Genomic DNA, 19,867 nt, shown 5'->3' with positions numbered 1-19,867 from the left:
CAAAACATCTCTATCAGCAACTTCAGAATTCAACTCCATGTTGTCCAGACGTCCACATAACAAAAAGTGATTTTATGTAGTTCTGTCATTACATAGAACATAGAATAGTACAGCACAGTACAGGCCCTTCGGCCCACAATATTGTTCCGACCCTTAAACTCTGCCTCCCATAAATTCCTCTATATACCTGTCTAGTAGTCTCTTAAATTTCACTAGTACCAAGTATATAAATAATTCACAGCCAATATTTCTGAAGAGAACAGGATACTGAAGGGTCTCAAAATATTGCAAAGTACCTCTCAACAGTCTGAATAGTTTGTGGCAACTACACATTAAATATGTAAGGAGTGTCATGCCTTGGCATCACAACAAAACCATAATGATAAAAAATCTGAATAAAAGTAGTAGTTGGGGAATAACGGATATATTTGATTCCTTAAGATCTATTTAGACCGTTATAGCTTTGGCCATTCCATTTGCCTACTGTAATGTTGGTAAGGAGAAATTGACAATTATAAATTGGTCAACAGCACTAATGATAATAGATTCATTTTAAGCAGCTCAGAGTCCAATGGTAATTAGGGATTGAACAATTACCACATCCCCAAAAAATGAACAAAATAAGAGGAAAAAAATTTTTTTTCTCTACCAATCAACATATTAGGAGCATTCTACTTTTGAAAGAAATTTGGGCCAAGACTTTGGAATCATATCAGCCATCAAGCAGAGGAAGAGATTTTTAAAGAAATTAACAAACACAAAAAAAAATGAAATATTGAAAAACTAATCTACCTCCATCATGCTTTAAGCCAAAAACAAAAAAGGCTGAAATGCTCTGTCAGGTCTCAATTACCCATCTATGGAGCACACAAGTTTAAAAAAATAGCATGATGCACAGAAAAAAAAAATCAGATAGCATTTGTCTACCCTGGCCCATTTATACACCACAGTAGGTTTAACAAAAAAAGTATTTATTGACATACAAGCTTTAAAAGCAACTGTAACAAATACCTTAAATACAAAACAGAAAAATCCACATACAAAACAGATACACACCATTTCCTCCACATCATTGTTATATTTTGTACAATTCTGTTTCGAAAACTACAGTGCTTGCTCAGTGTTCTCAAGTTGGATTTAAATATGTCCATGTCAAAGTAAAAAAAATCATTCGCCCAAGGTATAATTTAAAACTGAACGATTCACCATTCAGCCACAGAGAAGGCAATGCAAAGGTTTGTTTTATAAACAACTATATTGCTCTCAGCAAATCAGTCCTTGAAGACTTCCAGTTAAGTTAGTAAACATTTCTCAGCCTTCCTTTCCCTGGTCATCATCTTCAATCTTCTTGATTTCACTCTTTAAATAGTTGATTGCTTCTCGGCTTGCCTTCAATCTTTCTTTAAACTCTGCAATTTCAAAGCTAGTCTTCTTTTTGGCAGCTTCTAGCTTTTCTCTGGTCCTCACTTCAAGTTCTGCAACTAAGAAAAAAGTTACAGTGAAGTTCATCTCATTTTAAATACCAAAAAGATATAGCACTGTTACTTACGTACACTTTAAAGCCCAGCAAAGAATTTTTCGATGAATTTATCAACAAACTTAATTGGAGTTTGAACTTACACATATCCTTTCAAAAATCATTTGGTATCAAACCAAAAAGCGCTAACATTTGGAAGTGCTGATATATATTGTCAGATTTCGATGATGTAAGTTACATGTATGTCAGCAGTCACAATCACCGAACCTGGTTGTCCAAGCCAGCAGAGGAACTAACTGGCCCACATTACATCTGACCAGTTACTGCATGTCATTGACAGATGCAAAACAAACTGCTAAGTGCTTTATTTATGAATCTGGGAATAGGAATAGGATAAGTAGGAATGGAATAAAAAGAAAATGAACACAACTGGAAGTATAATAACGCCATGAATGAAAATCAACTTGTTTGAGACTTTCACAATACAGATCCACCCTAGCTTCTGAATGGCCATTCGTATGGTCCACAGATACCAATAGTTATACAAAAGGACAGCATGACAGATTTACCAGCTGCTGCGGACTGCAGTCACATTTGGCTGCGTGGGAACTCAGTTTGCAGCTGCACTTCCAACTTTCAAAAAGTCTGGGTTATGAACAGTTCACAGAAAAGAAACCCTGTCGTGATCAGGGGAAGATCTGTAGGACTAAAATGAAGAATATCTGAAGGTCTATATGTACTATCTATGTTGACTGTCCTGGGGTTCCTGATATGTTTTGTTAAAATTTAAATTAATGGAATTCAAACCAATTTATTGAACTAGGATAGAGGCAGAGCAGTGGAAGAATTTGGATTGACGGGGAGTATTAATATTGAAGGATAAGGGTTAATGTAAAATTTAATTAAAGAAAAAGACAAATACAAGATTGTTCATGCTATAAAGATATCTGAAGTGCAAGTCATAAACTAGAGATGAACAGATTCAGTGAAAGAGCAAAACAGTTCAAAGATATTTCAATGTAGGTAAACTAATCATTCAGTTTGAATCCAAAAAGAACATAAATTATTTTACAAATGGAGAAAAAGTTACAAGCAGTGGAAATTCTAAGAGATTTGGAAGTTCAAGTAAATTGTTATGGATAAGCGAAAAAAACTAATCAAAAAGGCAGCAAATAGAATGTTTCCTTTTGTATCTCGAATATAATGGTTTAAACCATAGTGTGCTATTCTGGGCATCATTTCTACCCAATCATATACACTTCAATGGCCACTTTATTAGTACACCTGCTTGTTAATGCTAATATCTAATGAACCAATCGTGTGACAGCAACTTAATGCATAAAAGCATCCAGACGTGATCAAGAGGTTCAGTTGTTGTTCAGACCAATCAAAATGGGGAAGTAATATTATCTCCTGGGACTTTCCCACACAACAGCCTCTAGAGTTTAGAGAATGGTGCGAAAAAAACAAAACAAAAAAAAAATCCAGTGGGCGACAGTTCTGTGAGCGAAAACGTCTTGTTAATGAGAGGTTAGAGAATGGCCAGACTGGTTCAAATTAACAGGTAGGTGACAGTAACTCAAATAACCATACATTACAAACAGTGGTGTGCAGAAGACCACCCCTGAACAACACAACACCTCAAATCTTGACAGCAGAAGATCACAGGGTACTCCTGTACGCAATAAAGTGGCCACTGAGTGCCTAGAATGTAGCATCATGTAGGTTTTATCTGTATTCCAGTTAAATTACAAGGAGGCTATACAAGTTTTGATTGCATTCTCTAAAAGTTAGAGTGATTTAATTGAAAGGGAGACTGGGTCTGCTGGACAGGGAGTCTAGAACTAACGAAGCTTTGACAAAAATGACACACAAGTCTTTCAGGTGCAAAGGCAGGCAGTAGAGACATTTGGAATGTTGTACCACATTCAACTTTTGTTAATTGAATTTTATTAACTTTAAATCAGAGATTGACACTTTCAATAAATTTAATGGTCAAAGGGGCAAGAATTAACCATTCTCTGCGTTAAGTTGTTCATCGTACAAGTTTTTTTCCCTATACACCTATCTGTTCATCCAGGTTACAAATGTAAATGGAGTAACTTCTTTCAAAAATCCAACACTGTTTACTTTGACTGTGAATAAAACATTGAACTTGCAACACTTGATAGTAGAGGACACTACAGCTGTTTCATCTCGGCTAAGTACTTTACTGGACATAGTTTCAGGTAATGGGTTTGATCTCATATTTGAAGACACAATGGCATCGTTCCCGATGTTGGGGAAGTCCAGAACGAGGGGCCACAGTTTGAGGATAGAGGGGAAGCCTTTTAGGACCGAGATTAGGAAAAACTTTTTCACACAGACAGTGGTGAATCTGTGGAATTCTCTGCCACAGGAAACAGTTGAGGCCAGTTCATTGGCTATATTTAAGAGGGAGTTAGATATGGCCCTTGTGGCTACGGGGATCAGGGGGTATGGAGGGAAGGCTGGGGCGGGGTTCTGAGTTGGATGATCAGCCATGATCATAATAAATGGCGGTGCAGGCTCGAAGGGCCGAATGGCCTACTCCTGCACCTATTTTCTATGTTTCTATGTTTCTATAATTGGTCGTCTTGTGCAAACATCGGTAACAAATGATTAACGAGATCTTACATTCAGTTTCATGCTTGTAGGCTCCAAGTGTCAGCTGTCGAGATGTTGTCAACAGTTGTTGCATCATTGCTGTAGGATCTTGGAAGATCTAGCAAAAATATACTTGTATATTAATATACTGACATACAAATATAGGTAAATTAATAGACATATATTAATAAAACATATGCACTCTTTAAACAAATGTTTGTTCTGCACCTTCACAAATACTTCCAGAATAGTACTCCCAGGGTCACAGGAAGCCACCTGGCCCATCAATCCCTTGTGGCTATGTAGGACAATCCAGCAAGTCCCATTCAATCCTGTAGCACAAGTTCAGTTTCCTCAAGTACTTCTGATTTCTTCTGTTTAAAATCATCAATGACCTATTCTTCCACAACACTTTTTACCTGTTCTAATTCTCCCATTAATATTTTTTGATTCCAAGTAAAATAATCCCATTTTCTCTAACCTAAACTAATATCCATCATCCTTGGAACTGGTGTGGTAAATCTCCTCTATACCCTCCCTAGGACCTTCACGTTCTCCCTTAAAGTGCAATGACCTGAATTGGACGCAATAAATTCATGACAGCCTAACCTGAGCTTTAACAATTTGGAATTATATTCCTGAATACCTCTATTTGCAAAGCAAAAGATTCCTTATGCCCTGTAAACAACTCTCATAATTATATCTTATTTTAGTACTGTCCAATACTCTCAATTATGAACATTATTCTTCCTTTCTACTGTTTATTTTAAATCCTCTCCCACTACACTAGCAAACCCAAGTAATTGGAGTGATCCAATTTCTTCAAGCTGATAAAATTAAGACATCAATGTGCAATTTTTCAAGGCTCTTTCACTTCAACAGCCTGTAAACTATTACGATCGGCCTTTAATTTGGATGCATTATAATCTTTTATCACCATTTCAATGAAAATATATGGTCACAGATGTCCTTATAGAAGTTCCTTGTGCTTACCATTTCATCATAAAACTCGGAGACCACTGTCTTTTTGCCCAACATCACATTACTATCAGACTGAAACAGCTTTAGCAAGTGGTAAAGAGTTACCTGTTTAACAAGAAGAGAACAGGAAGCTGAACAGTTACCGAACACCTGAATTATGATTTATTTTATGTTACCACACAAAGAGGAGGCAAAATACTCTGAACCATTCTTCTTGTTGCCAGAATTTAAGACTGTTTAAACCAAATGATACAAGAATTAAGGGCAGGGATTATTATCCTTGAGCACAAGATACAAAGGGATGCAGATATTGACTTTGTCCTGTACATTGAAATATTCAGTGAAATGCATTTGTTGGCATCAACGATTCACACGGTCTGAGGATTGAGTTGGGGGCAGTCCACAAATGTCATTACGCTTCTGGTGCCAACATAACATGCCCACCCTTCACTAACCCTTTCGTATGCCTTAGGAACGTGGGAGGAAACTCATATGGCTATAGTGAGAGCGTATAAATTCCTTACAGACAGCAGAGAGAATCGAACCTGATCAGTGATATCTGGTGCTGTAAAGCAATTGCACCTACTGCTATGCTACCGTGCTGCCCGAAGTCAAAGGATAATTTCCTTAACCACAGTGTGCAGTTATAATCTACAACTCACTGCTGCAAAGGAAACAGAGTTTGTCAGGGTTTTCCAAAGGGAAATTGGACAAGAACATTAAAGAATGATTTGCAGGGATTTGGGGGGAAAAAAACAGGGAACACTAATGACAAATCATTCTACCAAGAGCTGGCACTGTGCAGTGTGGTTTGCCAGCTGCACAGAACAGAATAGGAAGGACTTCAAAAGAAGGCTACTTGTATTTCAAAGGATCCCACTCATCCTGGACATCACCTGTTTTTCCCCTCTACCTTCTGGGAAGAGATACAGAGCATTAAGGACAAAAACAAAGAGACTCCTTAACAGCTTCTACCCACGAGCAGTGAAATGTATAACACCCCCTTCCCTTCTTCTGCCCCCCTCCTAAGACGGCAGCAGCTAAATGCATCACACTTCCAGGAATGGCAGGTGTGCAACAGTCCTACCCCCCCCATCCATATATTATTAATTTTGGACTGCACTCCTGAGGTTTTAGAGTTTATTTTATGTATATATTCTTTGTCATGCTGCAAAACGTTGAGCTGCTAAACTGTGATTCATTGCTCCACAACAATGACAATAAAGATACTCTATTCTATTCTATTCTAAATTGAATGTCTGCCTTCTGGGCTGTACTATGAAAGCACTGAGTACATAAAGATGTCCAAATACTGAATACTTAAAGAGTAAAATATCTCTAGTTGTAGTCTCACCCAACCTCAGCGGAAAAAGCCTGCTTGTATTTACCCTATCTATACCCTTCACAATTTTGTATATGTCTTTCAAATCTCCCGTCATTCTCTGATGCCCTAGGGAATAAAGTCCCAATGGATTCAACCTTTCCCAGGTTCTCAAGTCCTGGCAACATCCTTGTAAATTTTCTTTGCACTTTTCCAATCTTATTTATATCTTTCCTGTAGGTAGGTGACCAAAACTGCACACAATACTCCAAATTAGGCCTCACCGTCTTATACAATTTCAATATAACATCCCAACTCCTGGACTCAAAACATTGATTTATGAAGGCCAATGTGCCAAAAGCATTCTTTACGACCGTACTTACCTGTAACTCCACCTTCAAGGAATTATGGATCAGTATTCCCAGATCCCACTGTTCTACCACACTCCTCAGTGCACTACTACTCACCAGGTAAGTCCTAGACTGGTTTGTCCTCCCAAAGTGCCACACCTCACACTTGTCTGCATTAAAATCCATCTGCCATTTTTCAGCACATTTTTCCAGCTGGTACAGATCCCACTGCAAGCTTTGACACCCTTCCTCACTGTCCACTAAGCCCCCAATCTTGGTATCATCTGCAAATTTGCTGACCCAGTTTACTGTATTAAGACCCAGATCATTGATATAGATGACAAACGACAACAGACGAAGCACCAATCCCTGTGACACACCTGCTAGTCACAGGCCTCCAGTCAGAGAGACAACCATCTACAACCACTCTCTGGCATCTCCTGAGAAGCCAATGCTTTTTCCAATTTCTAGCTCATCCTGAAACCCATGCAACTGAACTTCCTTGACCAACCTCTCATGCAGGACCTTATCAAAGGTCTTGCAAAAGTCCATGTAGAGTACACCTGTTGTCCTGGTAACTTCTTCGAGAAACTCTGTAAGATTAGTTAGAAACGACAAAGCCATGTCGACTATCCCTAATCAGCCCTCATCTATCCAAATACCTATATCTCCGGTCACATAGAATACATTCCTATTACTGAGCCATGACCGATGTCAGGCTCACCAGCCTATAATTTCCTGCCTTGTTTTTAGAACCTTTCTTAAACAATGGAACAACATTAGCTATCCTCCAATCCTCCAGCACCTTACCTGTGGTGAAGAACTTTTAAAATATCTCTGCCAGGGTCCCTGCAATTTCTGCAATAGTCTCCCACAGGGTCCGAGGAAACTTCATGTCATGTCCTGGGGATTTGTCCACTCTAATTAGGAGACTGAGCTACAATGGCACTAGAGAGTGGTTTCTTCAAGCTCACCTGCGGAAACAGCTTAATTTCTACCTCTAACGTCTCTCTTTTCCTTTTTCAAGGTGGATGGGGTTCTGTCAGTGCGTTGACCTGCAGCTGCACTCAAACTGTGGTTCTTTACCGTGATGGATCCCGCTTCCAGGGCTCACCAAACGGCCGTTTTTCAATATCCCAAGGGCCTATCTTAGAAGACAAGTGCGCCTTCAGGGTGTTGAGGCTTTGTGGCCCCGTGGATGAGCTGATTCTATGTTGGTGTCGCTTAATGAAGCTTCGTGGAAAAAACAGGTATTGTAAACAGCATATTGACTTTTGGAGGTATCTGTCCTCAGTGAATCACTCTTTCATTGGTAGGAGAGAATTTACAACTGATTCTCGAGTCAGAGAACTCAGGTAAAAAAAAGCGACGCGCCAGCTTTAACATCACAATCAGTGAGTTGTTTTTTTATTGTTTAGTTAGTCTCCCCTTTCATTGTGTGACACCTCTCCGCTCCTTATTCCGGGGGGGGGGGGGAGAGAAAGAGGGAAGAGAGAAGAGAGAGAGGGAAGAGAGAGAGAGAGAGAGAGAGAGGGGGGGGAGAGAGAGAGAGAGGGGAGAGAGAGAGGCAAGAGAGAGAGAGAGGGAGGGGGAGGGAGGGGGAGGGGGAGAGAGGGGGAGAGAGGGGGAGGGAGAGAGAGAGAGAGAGAGAGACAGACAGACAGACACTGTGGCAAGTCAAATTGTTGGTTCAATGATTAGTTTTTGTTATACAAAAGTTCTATTTTAACTTCATCAGTCCACAGGACATGTTTCCAAAATGCATCAGGCTTGTTTAGATGTTCCTTTGAACCTTTTGAATAAAACCTTTTGGCCGCAATAAGCAAAGGTATGTTTGGAGAAAAAAGGGTGCAGAATTTCATGAAAAGAACCCCTCTCCAACTGTTAAGCACGGGGGTGGATCAATCATGCTTTGGGCTTGTGTTGCAGCCAGTGGCAAGGGGAACATTTACTGGTAGAGGGAAGAATGAATTCAATTAAATACCAGCAAATTCTGGAAGCAAACATCACACCATCTGTAAAAACGCCAAAGATGAAAAGAGGATGGCTTCTACAACAGGATAATGAACCTAAACACGCCTCAAAATCTACAATGGACTACCTCAAGAGGCACAAGCTGAAGGTTTTGCCATGGCCCTCACAGTCCCCTGACCTAAACATCATTGAGAATCTGTGGATAGACCTCAAAAGAGCAGTGCATGCAAGATGGGCCAAGAATCTTACAGAACTTAGAAGCCTTTTGCAAGGAAGAATGGGCGAAAATCCCCCAAACAAGAATTGAAAGACTCTTAGCTGGCTACAAAAAGCGTTTACAAGCTGTGATACTTGCCAAAGGGGGTGTTACTAAGTACTGCCATGCAGAGTGCCCAAACTTTTGCTTTGGGCCCTTTTACTTTTTTGTTATTTTGAAACTGTAAAAGATGAAAATAAAAAAAGTCTTCTTGCTTAAAATATTAAAGACATGTGTCATCTTTAACTTTATGCCTTTTGGAAATCAGTTCATCTTTTATTCGCTTAGCTATTCACAGTAACAGAAATTTTGACCAGGGGTGCCCAAACTTTTGCACACCACTGTAAGTTGAGAAAAAAGAATAAATTTCCAAAATTGAATTTATAAATAATTTTGTTACCAAGGGTTTTTCCAAATACATGTACATAAGGAATTTCAGTTTCTTACCGGTCTTTCATTTGGATCTATGAAGAAGATTTTGATTATAATTTCAAATTCACCCCATCCAGTTTCTGTGATTTCATATGGAGGCTTGGTAACAACTGTCGAGAAGAAAAAATTTTAAGTATAGATAACTGAAATATTCAACATGTATAGTAAAACTGTACAGCTATTTCAACAGATCCGTATTTCTGTAATTCCATTAAATCCTTACAATGGTACTCCTTCCAAAATTTGTTCCTATGTGTGGCCAATAACAGCAAGGTAATATTTAATTCTTATCTTGAACTGCACAAGGGCATGTAAAGTGAACCATAGAGCAGGTCTGGATTCATATGTAGGTTAGATCTTCTCCCTGGAGAGCTGCAGTAAGCTACATGACACTACCTTACAAATGATCAATCTGAATTCAATTTCCTTTCTACAGTGGAACTAGCGCTCACTAGCTCTGGATCTGAAGTTCAATCTCCCAACCATATGTTCAAAGCACTCAACATGTCAGAAACAACCTCCTTCATACTGTCTTTTACATTTAGATTGTAAGGGATCAATTAAGTCTTATCTTTGAATGAGAGCCAAGTTAAAGTGTATGCCAGGTCTGTAATCTATGCTATTTTTGTTTATTAAAAAGTGCAATTACAAAGCTGCTTAAGGTTCAGTATAGAGTAACTTCTGATGATACAAAGTAGATCTTTCACTTGTGATCAACTTTATTTTTCTACGTAGTTCTTAGAAACAACTGGATGACATTCTTTTTGTCTTAGTTATGCTTCACTGGTGAAATCAACGTGTTGACACTGCTGCTAGAAGCAAAGCTTGGGCATCCTGAACACCCCATGTCACAGCAAGCTTAATTCTGCTTGACAAAGAAAAATGATCAATGTGCTGTTCAATCATCTTCCAATATCCACTCAAAGAATCAATTTCCAATTTCGTTGAACCCCAGGTAGGTCCAACATTTTGATGTTGTTTATACAATTTCAGTAAGTATATTTTAATAACAATTTTAAATGCTTTCTTTTCCAAACCTACCTCGTAGAGGGTTACCATAACTTTCATGTAGCTTGAACTGAATTTTCTTCACGTATGCAGACATATCCTTAAAAAAAAACATAATATTTACTTTTCACCTTGAGTTTTTATAGAGAAAAAAATAAAAGTGAGAAAATGGATATTAGAGAATTATAGCATCATTGAATCTGTAATCTACTGACATTCATGTGAGATCACCAAGCCAAGGCTAAGACAGCTTCCCAAGCCAATGACTTTACTGATCGAAAAAGGTGGCCATGTTAATCAGAACAAGTTTGATAATCCCAACTTTGACTATTTTCATTACACCAAGACACTAACTTTAGACACAAGCACTCACTGAAACCCAATTTATGAAAGAAAAATATTTAGTTATATTTTTATAGTTTGTACATCCAATTGGCTGAAAAATGAAATGTGCCGTTAATGTGCACTACAAAATTCTTAAAGTTCCATGTCTTAAGATTATGAATTTAAATTAAAGTTCCATTTTAAGGAAATATATTTTGCAAGGAAGGGAGACAGCTGATTCCAGTTAACTGGGGCAGCCACTTATCTTAAAGAACAAAAACAAATCAAGAAAATTGCTGTGATTCTCTTTATTAATTTGGGACACTCTGCCGCTTAACTGGGACAGGAGACTGTTGCTGAATAGTTTCTAGCTAGCAACAGTTGCATGCACTTTTGAACTTTTTGAAATTTCTCCCTGTTTATAATATAGTCTACACCTTTATTTCTTCTACCACAGTACATGACCACACACTTCCCTCCACTATATTCCATCCGTCATTTCTTTGCCCATTCACCCAATCCGTCTAGTCCTTCTGCAGACTCCCTGCACCTCCATCTATCTTCGTATCATCTGCAAACTTGGCAACAAAGCCATCAATTCCGTCGCGCAAACCATTGAAATATAATGTGAAAAGAAGTGGTCCCAACACCAACCCTATGGAATATCATCAGTCACCAGCAGCCGACCAAAAATGGCACCCTTTATTCCCACTCTTTGCCTCCTACCAGTCAGTCAATCTTTCCTGTAATACCTCATCTTAAGTAGCCTCACATACAGCATTTTGTCAAAGGCTTTCTGAAGATCCAAGTAAACAACATCCACTGACTCTCTTTTGTCTATATTGCTTATTATTTCCTCAAAGAATTCCAACAAATTTCCCTTAAGGAAAACATGCTGACTTTTGCCTATTTTATCATGTGCTTTTAAGCACCCCAAAATCATATCCTTAACCATCAACTTCAAAAACCTTCCAACCAACGAGGTAAGGCTAACTGGCCTATAACTTCCCTTCTTCTGCCTCCCTCCCTTCTTAAGCAATGGAGTGACATTGGCAATTTTCCAGTCCTCCAGAACATTCCAGTACTGATCTTGGTGCCCCTCGTATCCTGTGGCATAGTCATAGTCATAGTCATACTTTATTGATCCCGGGGGAAACTGGTTTTCGTTACAGTTGCACCATAAATAATAAATAGTAATAGAACCATAAATAGTTAAATAGTAATTTTATGTAAATTATGCCAGTAAATTATGAAATAAGTCCAGGACCAGCCTATTGGCTCAGGGTGTCTGACCCTCCAAGGAAGGAGTTTGATGGCCACAGGCACAACTCCTTTCTGCCAGCACTGACAGAAGACTTCACGCAACAGATGCAGCAGGGTTGTCATGCATTGCGTGATTAGGTCTAGGGGAAATCGCATTATTGCCCAGTGCCTTCCCTGAGGCCAAGCTGCCGATGGCCCTGCTGAGCTCGTTTAGGGTTGGCTCTGCATCCAGCTGTTCCATGGACAGGAGGCCCTCAATGACTATCAGGGCTGAGATGGTGACAATGTTTACTATGGAGTAGCAGCCAAAGCAACATTTTACCTATGATTTTCCCTCTCCGCCAACTCCAGGAAAAAAGTGCCGAGAACAAAAGAAGCTCTTCTACTTATGTTTATTAATCTCACCAAGGCATTCAGCTTGGTCAGCAGAGATGGGCTCCTTCAGATCCTCTCCAAGGTAGGCAGCCCACCCAAGACTACAAAGCATGAAAAAATCCTTCCACAACACCACAAAAGGGTCTGTACAGTACAACGACAAGTCCTTTGACGTAAGCAAGGTTGTGTTCATGCCACAAGGCTCTTTGGGATCTCCTTTGCCCTTCTCCTGAAGCATGCATTTGGCACTGCAAGAGGAGATCTACCTCCACACTAGATCAGATGGCAGGCTTTTTAACCTCGCCTGCCCAAGAGCCAAGACCAAAGTGCACGAAGGCACGATCAGAGACGTGCTGTTTGCTGATGATGTAATAGTTGCAAACCACATTCCACAGCACCTCCAGATGGATCGTTTCTCTCAGGCCTTGATGGAATTTGGTTTGACAAATGTTTTGGGACAAGATGCGGAGGCACCAACAGTCATTACCATTGATAACTAAAAACTGGCTGTTGTTCTTCAGTTCCCATACCTGGGGTCCATCATCAGAGACAACCTCTCCTTGGACAAATCAACAAGCACATTGGGAAGGCTGCAACAACTGTAACAAGGCTTGCCTGCTTCACCACGAGTCTGCGAGAACTCAAAACTCTCAGCCAAAACAAAAATGGCAGTGTACAACGTTTATGTCACCAGCACACTGCTGTACGTCAGCGAGACTTGGACCAGGAGGGAAGACTCAACAGCTTCTATCTAAGGTGCCTTTGTCACATCTCAGAGAGACAGAGTATCCAATGTGCTGGCCTTCCTAATGTGTACACTCTGCTCAGACAGTATAGGCTGCGCTGGCTGGGCCACATATGCCGCATTCCGAAAGGCATCCTCTATGGTAGATGGTTTCAGACCAGACAACTGCTGCCTATCAGCAACTGCGCTCCAAGGATGCCCACAAGCAGGACATGAAGGCACTGGACATCAACACAGAGCCCTGGCAGAAACTTACAGCCAACCACACCAGGTGTAAAAGCACCCTGAAACAACACGTTAAGTCAGGCAAAGAAAAATTCCTGAAAACGGCAGACCAACACACACTGCATCTCCAGCAGAGCTGAGATCAGTTAATTGCTAATATTTGCAGTGCTCTAACGTGTACTGTATTTCAATTAGATACATAATTGTTTCTCAGTTAAACAGCAGTTTGTCTTTTTTTTTATACGTTTTTAACTATTTCAATGAAACTTTGGCTAATTGAGGCCGCTGCTTTACTGGGCCAAAATGCACTGCTCTCAATATTTCCCAATTAACCAGAACTTGTGGAATTTGTTACCAATAGGCAGGTTGTTGGGTGTATTTAAGGCAGAGATTGATAGATTATTGATTGGACACGGCATCAAAGGTTACATGGAGAAAACTGGGAAGTGGGGCTGAGGAGGGGATAAGAGGATCAGTCACAACTAAATGGTACAGCAGACTCAATGGGCAAATGGCCTAATTCTATTCCTATGTCTTATCGCCTTACACACACACCCCTCTTACAGTAATTTACGTTGTTAAAACTTTGAATTGCAATGTACTGCTGCCACAAAACAACAACAAATTTCACAACACAAACAGTGATATTAAACCTGATGCTGATCCCAAAGGTGCACAATGACCAAATCAAAGCTGCACTCACTTCATTTCGGTAAGGTTTGACGTAAACTGTCCACTGATGAGTATGTCCATCCTCCTCTCGCTTCTTTCCAAAATAACGAGCAACATTTCCAAAGACGATTGGCTTCACTATTGTCACACCCTGTAGAAGTGTTTAAGAAAAACTTTAAAATGTCTCTGAATGCTTCATGAACCTCTGGAAAATATTTAGATTTTAAATGTAGCATTTTGATTGGTACAAGTGCTAGATGTGACATTTTAGTCAGTTAAACCAGGGCAGGACTAGCACAGAAAACAGTAAAGCACTAGAGACCGTTATACAACAGAGACCATATACACAAGAGATTTTACAGATGCTGGAAATCCAGAGCAACACATACATAGATTTAATTTTGAAAGGGTACGTCGGTTTAGGGCATATTTGCAAGATGGTTTGAGTCCTTACAATGAACTGTATGATAGAAAAATGCGTGAGGCTATGCAGTCAAGCAAGCCTTCCGCATCAGCCACAGCAGACGACGAACCTCGACCTTCGACATCGAGGCAGGCAGACATAAAAGATGACCTGCCTGCCCTGATGGAAACAGACGACACCTCAGTGTCCCACCACCCCAACCTCCAGGCCGTGGACAGATACCGATCTGTGAAGAATGCAGCGGTAGCCAGGACGCACCCAGCACATCTTTATGAAAAAAAGCCAAAATAATCAAGCTAATTAATTAGGTGCCGCCTGGCACGTAAATGTCGGCCCAGATCAGAGGTGATTGCCGATTGCGTCGCCTCTGATCTGGGCCAACATTTAAGTGCCGGGTGGCACCTAATTAATTAGCTTGTTTATTTCCGCTTTTTTCTTAAAGATGTGCTGGGTGCATCCCGGCTACCGCTGTACCCCTGCATGCTTCGCGGATCGGTATCAGTTCGCTGCCCGGAGGGTGGGGACCACTGCACCACCCCAACCTCCGACGTCTCAGCCTAACACACCATCATCAGTGTGCTCTGCACTGTCTTCCCAATTCCGGTAAGCGATACTACACTGTACTTACATTATTTCTACTTTATATCGGCTGGGTATTTTTACGTGTTATTTGGTATGATTTGGCAGCTTCATAGCTTAAAGGTTACTGGAGAGAGTGTTTCTGCCGACAGCGCTTGTGCCGTGTTCTTACCGAGAGCGCTTGCGTGAGATTTGCGCTACGGAGAACAGTGCAGGCAATGATTGTAGAGAAGTATTTCTACTTTATATAGGCTGTGTATTTATCATATCATTCCTGCTTTTACTATATGTTACTGTTATTTTAGGTTTTATGTGTTATTTGCCATGATTTGGTAGGTTATTTTTGGGTCTGTGAACGCTCACAAATTTTTCCCATATAAATTAATGGTAATTGCTTCTTCGCTTTATGACATTCTAGCTTACGAACCGTTTCATAGGAATGCTGTACCTTCGGATGGCAGGGAAAACCTGTATCTACTGTTCTACCATCATCAATGTGTTTAGTCACATCCTCAAAAAATTCAATCAGGCTCATAAGGCACGACCTGCCTTTCAGAAAGCCATGCTGACTATTCCTAATCATATTAAGCCTCTCTTAATGTGCATAAATCCTGCCTCACAGGATCTTCTCCATCATCTTACCAACCACTGAAGTAAGCCTCAGTGATCTATAATTTCCTGGGCTATCTCAACTCCCTTTCTTGAATAACGGAACAACTTCTACAACCCTCCAATCCTCCAGATCCTCTCCTATCCCCATTGATGATGCAAAGATCATCGCCAAGAGGCTCAGCAATCTCCTCCCTCACCTCCCACAGTAGCCTGGGGTACATCTCATCCGGTCCCGGTGACTTATCCAACCTGATACTTTCCAAAAGTTCCTGCACATCCTCTTTCTTAATATTTACATGCTCAATCTTTTCAGTCCACTGTAAGTCATCCCTACAATCGCCAAGATCCTTTTCCATAGTGAATACTGAAGCAAAGTACTCATTAAGTACCTCTGCCATCTCCTCTGGTTCCATACACACTTCCGCTGACCTTTTCTCTCACGTCTTATCCTCTTAACATACTTGTAGAATGCCTTGGGGTTTTCCTTAATCCTATCCGCCAAGGCCTTCTCATGGCCCCTTCTGGCTCTCCTAATTTCTTTCTTGAGCTCTTTCCTGCTAGCCTTATAATCTTCTAGCTCTCTATCATTACCTAGTTTTTTGAACCTTTCGTAAGCTCTTCTTTTCTTCTTGACTAGAGTTACAACAGCCTTTGTACACCACGGTTCCTGTACCCTACCATCCTTTCTGTCTCATTGGAGCGTACCTATGCAGAACTCCACGCAAACATCCCTTGGACATTTATCACATTTCTTCTGTACATTTCCCTGAGAACATCTGTTTCCAATTTATGCTTTCAAGTTCCTACTTGATAGCCTCATATTTCCCCTTACTCCAATTCAATGTTTCTCTAACTTGTCTGTTCCTATCCCTCTCCAATGCTATGGTAAAGGAGATAGAGTTGTGATCACTATCTGCAAAATACTCTCCCACTGAGAGATCTGACACCTGACCACGTTCATTTTCCAATACTAGATCAAGTACAGCCTCTCCTCTTGTAGGCTTATCTGCATATTATGTCAAGAAACCTTCCTGAACACACCTAACAAACTCCACCCCATCTAAACCCTCACTCTAGGGACATGCCAATCAGTATTTGGGAAATTAAAATCTCCCACCACAACAACCCTGTTATTATTACACCTTTCCAGAATCTGTCTCCCTATCTGCTCCTTGATGTCCCTGTTACTATTGGATGGTCTATAAAAAACACCCAGTAGAGTTATTGACCCCTTCCTGTTCCTAACTTCCAACCACAGAGACTCCGAGGACAATTCCTCCACTTTTTCCACATCCGTGACACTATCTCTGATCAACAGTGCCCCCACCTCTTTTGCCTCGCTCCCCGTCCTTTCTGAAACATCTAAAGTAATCTTCAATGTGCAAAGAATCTTCATTCAGCACAAGGCAAGTTCCATAAAACCAAAAGGAAAATTGTAAACTGAAAATTTTGCAACTGCTCAATGCATCATAGCAGCAACTGTTTCTATCTCAGGGGATTCTACTGAAGCAGCTCATTTCTGAATATTTATTAAAATGTTCACAAATTAACCTGAAATGTGTATCAGATTTTAAACAGAAGATTTTTGCCTTTGCAAGTTTACTAATGTGACCATACTATCAAAAACTGAAAATAAAAAAATACCCCTTATTCCTTGTTTAAAAAGAACGGCCATCTACAAATTGGATGCCTATTTTACAAGGAATAGTGCCAGACATGCATCTTATCTATAGGCGAGAAACGTGAAATGTTATTTTTCAATGACATCCCCATCAGATTTATGTTCAAACTTCTAAAATGTTTTTTTCCTTTAATTGTCAATCCTGCATAACCAATTTCATAATTATCAAATCAAATTTGTCAATGATTTAGTGTCACAAAGCACCAAATAACTTCTCTTGCAATTCATTTTGCAAGTATGAGCATGTTTCTTTCTGCCTGTTAACTTAAATCTGAATTTCACTCACACTCCAAAATTTTATGAAAAACAAAGTAAGAATTGCAGATGCCTAGATCTGAAATAAATACAGCAAACACAAAGTCAGGCAACGAATATGTTAAGGAGCAACAGTTGAAAGTTCAGGTCAACGACTCTTCCTTAACCATAACTGAAACTTTGTCTACTTTTCTAACCTTGGCTTCCTCTGTACTTGCAATGAAGTTGAACAAAAGCTTGAGGAACATTTCAACCTAATAACGTTAAGTTCAATAAATTCAAACAATAATTTTCCATTTTTTTTAAAGAACTCTAATTTATTTACCTGATTACATTATCCCCTTCTGTTGTTTAATCTTCCCTACATTATAACTCATCAACCTTTTCTTCCTGACTTCTAACAATTCTTTCCCTGCTTCTCGTTTAAAATCTATTTGCTGTTCTAATTGGTGGTCACAAACCTGAAATTAAATTCTCACTCTGCTCCTATTGATATTTCTGAGTGATTTCAATACAACTTCAGCCGTTCTCACTGTTTTCGTTCCAAAAGCCCTCTAATCGATAGTTTTTCTTTTGAGAATGTCTTCTTTTTTCCAGGCGACCTTGTTCCTTTACCCTATGTTACTTGGTCAGTGAAAAGATCAATAAAGGGTAATGCAGATGGATATAATTCAGCGCATTGAACACATACAACCCTTACAAAACGTGGCAGGGTTATCATTTCTAACGAGGAGCCACTTCGTAATACTACGAAGTAGTACAAATTCCGAATAACCAGTTCTAGCTTAATAGTGGAAATTCTTCACAATACTGCGCTTTAATTTTACTGTTTAAGTGGTTGAATTAAACACCGGGTGCCAGCTGAAGATCCACAGACATATTTTACCTTCACTCTCCCTCCTGAGTCAGGCCCGAATTCCGCCATTCTCTTGAACATATTGCAAGAGAGGGACGCGACTGCCGCAGTCGGATCCGAGCCCGCCGTTTCTCGCCAGCACCGACTGGACGGACGAGTGTCGGAGCCACTAGGCCGCAAGTCTCAGATCTCGGACCACCCGCCCTCCTACAGCCGTTTTTCTGTTCCCCCTGCTAGCTCCAGGGTACAGTGACCCGTTCGATCTCAATTTTCCATCCGAGCTCTGCAAACAGAGGGCGAAGGAATAAAACGATTGATCGCTCTTCATCGGTTTCTGGATTTTCACTCCTTCACAAAGATGGGGTCGCCTTACCAACATGGCTGACCTATTGCCGTCTCAGTCCACATTACTCCCTCATCAACATGGCGGATCCTGTCACCACCTCAGTCCACATGACCGGCAAACATGGCGGATGTAAACTCTCCCCCCCCCCCCCCCTTTTCAATACACACACCAGCTGGAGGAATTTAGTGGATCAAATAGCATTTATGGAAGGAAATGCACACATAGAGACATCACAATAGAGTAGCAAAACCAGATACTCATGAAGGGTCCAGGGCCGAAATGTCAACTGCTTCCCTCCATAAATGCTGCCTGACCTGCTGAGTTCCTTCTAGTATAACACACACAAAATGCTAGCGGAACTCAATAAATGATATTCAGATTAATTCATTTATCACATATATATTGAAATATGCAATGCTCATAGAGGGATCAGAAGTGGAGAGAGTGAGCAGCTTCAAGTTCCTGGGTGTCAAGATCTCTGAGGATCTAACCTGGTCCCAAAATATTGATGTAGCCATAAAGAAGGCAATACAGCCGCTATACTTTATTAGGAGTTTTAAGAGATTTGGCATGTCACCAAATACACTCAAAAACTTCTATAGTTATGCCGTGGAGAGCATTCTGACAGGCTGCATCACTGTCTGGTATGGAGGGGCTACTGCACAGGACCAAAAGAAGCTGCAGAAGGTTGTAAGTCTAGTCAGCTCCATCTTGGACACTAGCCTACAAAGTAGCCCGGACATCTTTAGGGAGCAGTGTCTCAGAAAGACAGCATCCATTATTAAAGACCTCCAGCACCCAGGGCATGCCCTTTTCTCACTGTTACCATCAGGTAGGAGATACAGAAGCCTGAGGGCACACACTCAGCGATTCAGGAACAGCTTCTTCCCCTCCACCATCAGCAATTCCTAAATGGACATTTAAGCTTTGGACACTACCTCACTTTTTTGAAAAAGTCTGATTTTGCACATTTTAAAAAATCTATTCAATATACGTAATCGATTTACTTGTTTATTTATTATGTTTTATTTTATTATTTTCTCTCTCTGCTAGATTATGTATTGTATTGATCTGGTGCTGCTAAGT

At 40.3% G+C, this 19,867-nt stretch overlaps 1 protein-coding gene across 1 annotated transcript; it reads right to left on the bottom strand.

Annotated features, from left to right (window-relative positions):
- Positions 1-974: 974 nt before the first annotated feature.
- Positions 975-18,830, bottom strand: yeats4 (YEATS domain containing 4). Its single transcript, XM_072267449.1, has 7 exons — positions 18,466-18,830; positions 14,060-14,179; positions 10,458-10,524; positions 9,432-9,526; positions 5,096-5,188; positions 4,133-4,220; positions 975-1,481 (listed from the first exon to the last, which is right to left on the bottom strand). The coding sequence occupies exons 1-7, from the start codon at positions 18,514-18,516 to the stop codon at positions 1,312-1,314; spliced, it is 684 nt and encodes a 227-aa protein (XP_072123550.1). The 5' UTR covers positions 18,517-18,830; the 3' UTR covers positions 975-1,311.
- Between the last annotated feature and the right edge of the window lie 1,037 nt (positions 18,831-19,867).

This window comes from Mobula birostris, chromosome 9 (genome assembly GCF_030028105.1).
Source record: "Mobula birostris isolate sMobBir1 chromosome 9, sMobBir1.hap1, whole genome shotgun sequence".
NCBI lineage: Eukaryota > Metazoa > Chordata > Chondrichthyes > Myliobatiformes > Myliobatidae > Mobula > Mobula birostris.
The sequence above is the reverse complement of the archived record's forward strand: the minus strand, read 5'-3'. Positions and strand labels throughout refer to the sequence as shown.

What these genes read in the sequence shown, in the direction of transcription:
- yeats4 (XM_072267449.1), bottom strand. Translation starts at nt 18,516, where the DNA reads ATGTTCAAGAGAATGGCGGAATTCGGGCCTGACTCAGGAGGGAGAGTG. An exon ending in TTATGGTAACCCTCTACGAG is followed by an intron (nt 9,527 to 10,457) that starts GTAGGTTTGGAA and finishes TCTTCTCGACAG; the next exon opens with TTGTTACCAAGCCTCCATAT. An exon ending in TAGATCCAAATGAAAGACCG is followed by an intron (nt 5,189 to 9,431) that starts GTAAGAAACTGA and finishes CTTGTTAAACAG; the next exon opens with GTAACTCTTTACCACTTGCT.